This window comes from Phoxinus phoxinus, assembly GCF_949152265.1.
Source record: "Phoxinus phoxinus genome assembly, chromosome: 6".
In the NCBI taxonomy this organism is placed as follows: domain Eukaryota; kingdom Metazoa; phylum Chordata; class Actinopteri; order Cypriniformes; family Leuciscidae; genus Phoxinus; species Phoxinus phoxinus.
In genome coordinates this window covers 3,663,132-3,672,564 of record NC_136881.1, presented here as the reverse complement: position 1 = coordinate 3,672,564, position 9,433 = coordinate 3,663,132, and the positions used below count along the sequence as shown (strand labels likewise).

Genomic DNA, 9,433 nt, shown 5'->3' with positions numbered 1-9,433 from the left:
CAGTGAATCATTCTGGCGACTCACCTGTTCACTAGTTTGAATCAGATGACTCTCTCACTCATTCACCAAACCTGAGGTTGATCATATTTATAATCCCATCAATTATTTTCATTCAAATTGCTCATTAAACCATAAACACTTCTTTAGCTATTCCTTAAAACCTTGATTGATTTCCATTCCTTCACACTAAATTTGATCGCATCAGCATTTTCATCAAAATCTGGTTTTATCCGGAGAATGAATGTTTGAGTAAGCTGCTGAATTGTACATCAAATATATTTGATATATATACATATATATATATATATATATATATATATATATATATATATATATATATACAATATATATACAATCTATATATTTGATGATTTGCTAAATGCATGTGATGAAAGAACACAAAATGACAACCAATGTTTTTTTCATATAAAATGTTTATTTGCACCCCTTCATCACTTGTCCGTATATAAGAGAGAGTAACAAAATCCAAATATGCAATCCATTTAGTACTTTTTTCTTTAAAAAAAAAACGAAACAAACAAACTGTAAGGCATGTCTGCTTGCACGACATAAACGTCGCATTAAAACTTCAGCTTTAGTAGCTCAAAGCAGCGTGCTTATAGAAACAACGTTCATTTTCAGACCACAATCTTCTCACACATGTATTTGACATGGCTTGTACTTGTTTACATGTAAACGTATTCGTTTTTCTTTTTTCACTCATATAAAGATCTAAATGTGGAACTTAATTTCAAAGTGCAATGTGGAAAGAAACTAAACATAAAGAGCTAGAAACAGGTTCACTGAGTGCGTGGATCTGGTGTGTGTCCAGTTCATCAAACACATTAAAACATGAAAAATAAAAACCTTTTGACGAATAAGTCTTCGCATCCTCCAAGACCAAAACAAAAATAGATTTGACCTTTCGAACTGATATCATCGTAGCACAAAAGAGGAAAGCCAAATACATTCAGACCACAAGTAGAAACACGCAAGCTGTTAGGAAAAGTTTTACATGACATGCTCGTTTCAACTTCAGATTCTGACAGAGCGACCAAGAATGGAGGGCAATGGAAGAGAAAACGTTTCTTTTGTTTCTCTTTTGTGGTCAATATTGCGACCAGCCCGTTTGGGACCCTCGACCAATTTGAAGGAATCTTCACATTTGTCTTCCTTGAAATAAAGTTGGCATGACAAACATCTGATGAGCTTTTGATTGCACCGGTAACAATTTACTTAATGTGCCCCATTATGATTTTAAAAAAAATCCCTTTCATGTAGTGTGTAATAAAGCTGTGTGTGAGGGTAAAACGCCTGAAAAGTTGTAAAGATCAAATTGCACGACACAAAGTTATTGTCTCGTATCTTATGAGTCATCAGTAAATCCAGTCTCACTTCCTGTCACATGCCTATGTAACAATGTAACATTTGCATAATGACAGCCTATAGTCTTCATTGGCTGTCTGTGAACAACATCTACTTTGCCCCGCCCTCAAACACTGTAGTTGTACTGAGAGTTTGGTGCGTGTTTTCAACATTGTTATGTTTCAACGCTGCAAATCCACTTTGCAAAAGGATAAGGACTCGAATTGATACGGGAAAACCGATGCTATTGTTCGTATCACTATTTCAAGGGCTGAGGAAGATCCGGATCTGAAGATCAGATATTCTAATGGTCGTGCGCTGTAAGCGGTCGACCAATCAGAGCATAGCAGCTCGCGGAAAGGAGGGGTTTAGAGAGACTGAATCTTCAAATTAATCATTTCAGACTCTATGAGAAATTATGCGATGTGCAATCTATATTATGATGTGCAATCTATATTATGAGAAAAATAAAGTGTTTTTTGACCTACTGAAGGAGACCTTTAAAATAGCATAATAGGGGCACTTTAACGCATTTATTTGTAATGCATTATAAAGGTATTCATAATGTGCTTTATAATGCATTAAATCTTTTCAGAAATAAGTGTAACCAAAGTTAAAAAGCATTATAATATTTGCAGATTCATTGTTACATCTGAAATTGGTTGTTTGCATGTGTTTTAATGCAACATTGTAACAATGAATACATAAGTGTCATAATGGTTTATAAATACATGTATGGGTCTGTATTTCCTTTGCTTTTTTTATTACCATAAAACATTCAAGAGAAAACGACTCAATTTACTTCTGTAATGTTCATATTCAATGAAAAAAGGAAGAAAAAAAACATGATTTTAAAGTGGATTTTTTCATTTAGGAACATGTTTTAAAAAGTGAACAGGGTTGAGAATCTGACTTCATGTTGACTTTAAGACACAGCGGCGTGTTTGACCTTTCCACGGTGCACCCTCTCTCCTGGCTCACTGAATTTCTCATTTCCAAAACCCACCGAGGTGCTTTTTGAGCCTTTCTGGGAAGACAAAAGTACCCAGGCATGAGCAAAAAGCACATTGTCTTCTGCTACCTGTCCTGCTTTCAAAACCAGACGCACTAAAGCATCGCTGGACTCTCTCTCTCTCTTCCACGTTTCATTTTCAAAGATATTTGTGTGTCTATATTCCACCCATCCTCACTGATGCTTCCATTCAACCTTCACGCATCTCTGAGAAGAGGACATTAGAGGGATCTTTGAGCATCTTTGCATTTCATTGATGAAAAGAGTGTTTGCAGGCGGCTGTGAACACACTGTAACGCACAGCTTTACGGCTCGGGATGAATGCATGGCGTCCTTCCATAAACCACGAGCTGTCATTAAACGATACATTAACACATGCCAGCATTCATATCGGGAGGTCTGAGCCAATAAACTGGCAAATCTGTCGGTTTGTTCAATGTGTACATTGGATTTGAATTGCACTGGATTGGAAACATTCATAGCTACAGATACAAGTGAAATCAGAAAGTGCCCTTGTCACATCCATAGCGACTCATTGGGCCTCATTCATGAAATAGATTTCAGTGTGAATCATTCATAAAAAAAACTCTTAAGCAATTTCATTTAATTCAATGCAAATTTTGAGAATGAGAAAAAACAAAAATGCATGTATTCAAAGAGAGTTTTTGCATGTTGCAATAGACGTTTTTACGTATTTTAGAATAATTACACGCACAATTAACCGTTAGTTTCATGAATGAGGCCCATTGATTCACAACAAAATCATTTTGTAATTGTCTATGTATAAAACGTGAAACGCTGATATGGTGAGCTACATAAAAACAGAAAAATGAAAAAAGCTGTTAAGTAAATGAGGGTTGTGCATACATAATTGATTAAAATGACGAGTATATAAATGAGCGTAAGGAACATGTCGCGTTTAACACTGGCTTTCGGTGTTTCCCAAGACTTTTCCATTAGAAGCTTTCCCAAATCCAAATGATGAAATGTTTCATTCAGTAATACATTTCAGACTTATCAGGCAAGTCTGTGTCAGGTACATCTGAATACAGATTGAAAAGAAAATATTTGTAAAATAAATGAATGTGTTTGCATTGAAAAGGGCAAAAAACAAAAAAAAACATCTTTCTTTGCAAGAGCTATTTTGTTAGATATGAGCTTTTGAATAAATGTTGCTAACTGGTAAAGCCAAAATATATAATTATATTAGAAATATAAATAAATCTTTCTCTGTAAGAAAACATTTTATAACTAAACCTTTATTATATATTAAGATATGGATACTTTCTTTTGAATTAAGCAGGAGCAGCCCTCGGGGAAACTCGACCAGACTCTATTAACGCTCACATAAAACTGTCTAATATCTTATAAAATAATCTCAAATCGCCACCTTAGCAAATAACATTAAAAAAAAAAAAAATCACTTCAACAAAAGAAAAAGATTCAAAGCATTAAAATTGTGTGAAAATCACAGTTAAAAACATTTACTCATGACCTCCCCATGCATTCTCACAGTGGTACATAAACAAGTTGATTTATATAGAATTGTTTTGTTGTTGTTACTTTTTTCTTCATAATGCCTGTTTTTTTTTGTTTTGTTTTTGTCATTCAATGAATTCGGGAGGGGCGGAAAAACACCAGAGCGTATTTTGTTGTCTCATTTTATGCTGTATAAAAGGAAAACAAAAATATATATGTTAAATTTTCCCATTCTTTTCCGAAAGAGCTATGCGGAGAGTGGTCCCATTGGCACGGCAACCACTTGTCATCCGAAAAGAAACTTCATTTAGAAATGAGAGCAGTTGGCCAAAAGAGAAGCTGCTTCTGATTGCACCAAGCATTCTTTGGAAAAAAAGCAGGATGCAAAGATTTGCGCTCGCTCTACCTTTCACACACTCACTTGCTCTCCTTGAGTTTAGCTAGCTAGCTTTCTCTCCTTTTTTTCATGGGCTTTTTTCTTTATATTTTTTTGTAAAAGGTCCAGTCCAGTTCCGGAAAGGCTACCAGCGTGAGCGCCGCTGTGTGTCTTAAGTGTCCGTGTGGCTGAGTGCCTCCTCCTGCCATTATCTCCAGCACAGGACCAGTGCTGTGAGGGCCAGGACACACACTAGTAGCCGCAGCGAGGGCTCCTGCCCATGGCCTGCGCCTGCCGTCGGTTGCGGGCCGCTTTTGTCTGCTTCCACCATCGGGGGCTCCGTGTGGATCACCTCAGGTTCTGTCGTGAAGCCACTTCCGCTGCCCGAGCCGCTCTCCTCATCACCTGACGCAAACACACATGAGTAAATGTCTGGAGAAATGCCCATATATAACATGGGCAAACTGCATCTACAACGGTTGGAACAGTGCCGGTTCAGAACCATTCAAAATTGGAGAATACAAATGTATGGAAAGTCAACTACTGATGTCGTAAACGCACTAGGACAATATTGGCAATATGAAATATTCCTTTTTATTTTCAAAAGTTCAATTACTATACATATTATATATTACATTTTATCTGCATTATACATATATTACTGTTAATGTGTTTATACAATGGCTTAATGACTGCATTTTCATTTGTTTACTATTTCTATATCATCAATTTCTTCATTTTCTTATTATTTCTGTTATCAATTGCATTATTTTTGTAAATTAATTTAGTCTCTATTTTGCATATTCCTTAATATTTTAGCTCTTTATTTTACAATTTATATTTACATTTTTGTTCAAAAATGTTATTACTGTACATATTATATCTTAATTGTTTTTGTATTTTACATATATTACACTTAATGTGTGTTTATAAAGGGCTTAATGATTGTATTTAATTAATTTATAAAATATTTATATTTCATAAATTGCATTTTGTTTTTAATGTTTAATTTATTCTTACTCAATTTTGCACACTCCTGCATATTTTTGCTCTTTATTTTATGATTTATATAAAAAAAAGATTTAAAAAGTTCAATTTCTATACATATTATATATTACATAATGTTTTATATATTTTTTATATTATATTAATACTATATTTTAAATTATATATGATACTTAACGTGCGTTTATAAAGGGCTTAATACTTGCATTTATTTATTTATTTTATTTATACATTATCAATTGCTAAAATTAATATTATATTTACAATATATTTTATTGCTTTTATAATTTTGTATGATTTTATAATTATTTTAATTTTTTTATTATTTATTTGCATTTATTGAATTGATTTCTTGAATGATAATTAGTTGGCTCTCATAGGTTCAGAGTTACTCAAGATCAACTCACACCCCTGCAAACATAACCGGCACCTGAGGACGTGCATATTCCCAGACCATCCATACATTATCATAATTCAGCTTCCTGTTGGTGTCAGTCCCGACCGGGCCTCTGTTTCTGACAGACGAGGATCTCGTTTCACTGACAGAGGGTCTAGACTGCGCGTGACGCTTTCTGACGCCGTGGCGTGATTTATGGCGCCGCGTGAGGGAAGGCTGGCCTGCTTACAGGGAATAACACATGCTGGGGGGGTTTTGCATCTAAGAAGGGTGTAAATGTGTATGCCTGAGCTGTTTGGGCTTATTTTTATCTGTGCAATTGAATCTATTTTCATCTATGCATTATTCCTTTAAGAAAGTCAAATCTTAAGTAGGTCAAAACCAAAATAAGTGTCAATAACAGAACGTATGCTGCATGTCTTGAATACTAGCGTGTCTCCTTGAGAAAAGAGCGGAGCTCAACTTGGTGACTTTTTCACCTTTGAGTTTGAGTTTGTATATCACAATATTGTGCCAAAAAGTAAACACAAACTCATATATGGGTTTTAATATAACATAGAAGTTATACATTGCTTGACTATTTAAATAACGATTGCATTTTTTTTGTGGTAATTGCTTGTGCAAAACACCTTCACCAATGCCAAGGTCAATCACAAAAGTCAATCACAATTGACTCGCATATTTGTATTTTGTGTTTCTGTAGCTCTGACAGCATGACACATGCAACGCCAAAGTCATGGGTTCGATTCCCAGGGAATGCATGAACTCATATAACATATACATTGAATGCAATGCAAGTCACTTTCGTTAAAATATCCGCCAAATGCATAAACACAGACGCAGCCGGATCATAATGACCAACACAATCTACCAAGAGCAACGCAAATTACCGTCTGGTTTAAGACGTGCTTTTTTTTGGGCCATTAAATAATGGCACAAATACCAGTAAATTGAAGCGCAAACCTTAGTAAATCACCTTGCGTGATTCATTTAAATACTCTCCTCCCCTATACACTTTGCGTCTGAAAGGGAAACTCGGTTGGAAACTCCTTCTAATGCATAAGCAATAAGGTCGACCTTAAAAAATAACCCTGTCTAGGACTTTTCAGTGCTAATTTTTCACTGCGTGTCTTTAGTAAATCTGACAGTAGTTCGTTTTTGAATGCCAAAAAAGAGTTTGAGCTGGTGCAAGATGTTAGTAAATCTAGATCTAGTTACTCCAGATCAACTCAAAAACCCAGTCCCTGAAGATGGTCATATTCCTGGATCAGGAAGGACAACAAAATCCCTCATATATTTCCTGAACACATTTATAACATCAGAAACAATGTATTAGATGCAGACTCTCCGCTTATCCATAAACTAATGTTCTCTACTGACTGACTTACTGGAGTCTTGAAAGTAGACGTCTTTGCCGTTGTAGGCGTTTCGTAGCTTGTTGGTCATCACTCTCAGGGTCATGATCTGCTGTCTGATGAAGGTGTCTGGTCTCGTGATGTCCACTTCCACCTCTGGGTTATTGAGCTGGTTCGTAAGGCCGTCTTTTACAACTTCAGGAAAATATCTGGAAATTAACAAACAAACATTTGCAGAGTTTTTTTGGTGGGAATGTTTTATTAAAATGTTTTCAGTTGGGGTCCAAGAAACACATAAATGATTCACTGTGATTTGGTATAATCTATATTTAATTTAAAATCTTAAAAAGCAAAGTCAAGGGACACACAAATGCAAATGCATTCATTTACAAATCCTTCATAGATAAACCAAAACTCAATGTATCCGAGCGGCGCTTGGATGTAAGACTGTGTTCGCATGAGCAGGCGCTGTTGTGGACTGAAGCATGACCCCATCAGGAGTGTCTTTAGCAGGATCAGCAGCTCTCACATTCACATGAACCAGCCCTGCAGATCTACATCGTGTGCAGAATCACACAATGTGCAATATTCAGTTGCACTATCAGGAAGTCAGCGTTTTCGCGTCGCCCTGTGTTGTATAACAGGAATAATGCGAGGCTGCAAGCTCCACTTTCACCTATAGTGTGAAAATCTTGCTTGTAAAGGTGCTACACATTATAATAGATCAGGAAGATCTCTGCTTGCAAATCAGCTGATAAATAGTGTTAATGTTTTAATAAAGCAAATCATAAACGCTTTGCCAATGTCGTGACACTCAGTACGAGGCCCATTTCCTGTCATTTGCGTACGAGTTAATATTATAATAAAAAAAAAAAAAAAAAATAATGAACTATATTTTGTAGAGACTATATTTTGTAAGAAAGACTTCACAGTACACTGAATGAAAGAAGACTGTCCACAATGCAGTAATGACGTCATTGTTGTACATTTGATTATTAATGGTTCAAGAATATCAATAAGATATTTTCAAACTTTAAATGTATTGAATTTATTCAAATAAATGTTTTAAATACATTGAATGTATAACAAAAAACAAACACTATGCAATTCGTTTTTGCTTAAAATAAAATATTTTTTCTAAATAAAATTTAAAATGAAAATTTATTTTGTACTTAAAAGTAACTTTAATGCGTTGTTATTTTAATTTTAGATAATATATTTTTAATTTTTTAGATAATACTTTTATTAATTTAGGCCCTATATGAAGTTAAACTAAATATGAAATAAATACACTTTTTTTTCTTTTTTTTTTCAAGTTTATTTAAAGTTTTAGTTTCGGTTATAATAATAACAACCCGGTGATAGGGTTAAAATTAAAATTCACAATGATCTTTTTCGCAATTATTACCTGAGGCAGAACTGGAGACGTGAATGATCTACATAATGAAGTTTGTAGAGTCTGTGATTCATACTGAATTAATTGCATATATCATGTTTGCCTTCTCTGAATTTCTTCCTCTTCATCTGAATGCTGCTTGTCAGTATAAACACATGTTGAAGCATTATGCATGCAACGAACTCTATTGAGATCTAATCTCCTAATAAGCGCTTTAGCGAGAGGTAATTGTTTGTGCCTAATTAATATTTCAGGTGCTTTGTGCAAAAATAAATGAAACTTGTTGAATGCTCCCAGGTTGCGCCATCGCAAATGTGCTCCTATTCAAATGCAAACTGTATGGCTTTAAAACAGTAATTAGCCAATAATGAGACGGTTGTACTCCGCGGAGACCAGATCTGACAAATATTTTAAAAAAAAGAAATACATCACATGCATTTCAGCTCCACCAAGTCTTATCATTTGCGTTAATTTGTCTTTTAGGTACTCTAAAAAACCCTCTTCACCCAGTACGGGTCATTTACATGATGAGGCCGCTTGGAAAGAAAATGAAACACATCTTATATTGCACCATCTGCTGATATTCTCACTTGTGGAGGGCTGGAAAGCGGATGGGTTTCTGCCAAGCCGTCTGGCTCATTCTCAAAGGCGGGCAGACGGAGTGACAGACATCATGGCGTTTTCTATGAAATGCCCATCAACAGAAATTAACTGAAGGAATGAGCTACTGTAAAAACCAGAGGTCTGTCAATCATAAATTATTATGTCTTAAAGGTCGTTTTCACACTCAAATACTCAAAAATAATTAATCACACTAATGCACGTGTTCAATTGACACTTGTCAATGTACTTGTCCCAAACAAGCCAAGAAAAGAAGAACTTGTGAATTTAACCTATATGCGCAAAATTGTAATATATCATAAAACATTTGCGGATAAAGCACCGTTTCCATCCATTGAGTCGAAGTGAACAAAATCCTCACTTCCTGATCAACTGGCGCTAAATATCACTAAGAAAAGTAGGCGAAGCCACTGTATATAATATTTTT

General features: G+C 35.1%; 1 protein-coding gene across 2 annotated transcripts in view; it reads right to left on the bottom strand.

The window, feature by feature from the left end:
- Positions 1-424: 424 nt before the first annotated feature.
- The window catches only part of gpc6a (glypican 6a), a 200,212-nt gene continuing 191,203 nt past the window's right edge, over positions 425-9,433 (bottom strand). For both annotated transcript variants that reach the window (XM_079615037.1, XM_079615036.1), the window contains 2 exons: positions 7,023-7,198; positions 425-4,637 (listed from right to left, as the gene is read on the bottom strand). In XM_079615037.1, coding sequence (XP_079471163.1) covers positions 4,441-4,637; positions 7,023-7,198 — 373 coding nt within the window. In that variant the 3' untranslated portion in view covers positions 425-4,440. The remainder of the gene's footprint in view (positions 4,638-7,022; positions 7,199-9,433) is intronic.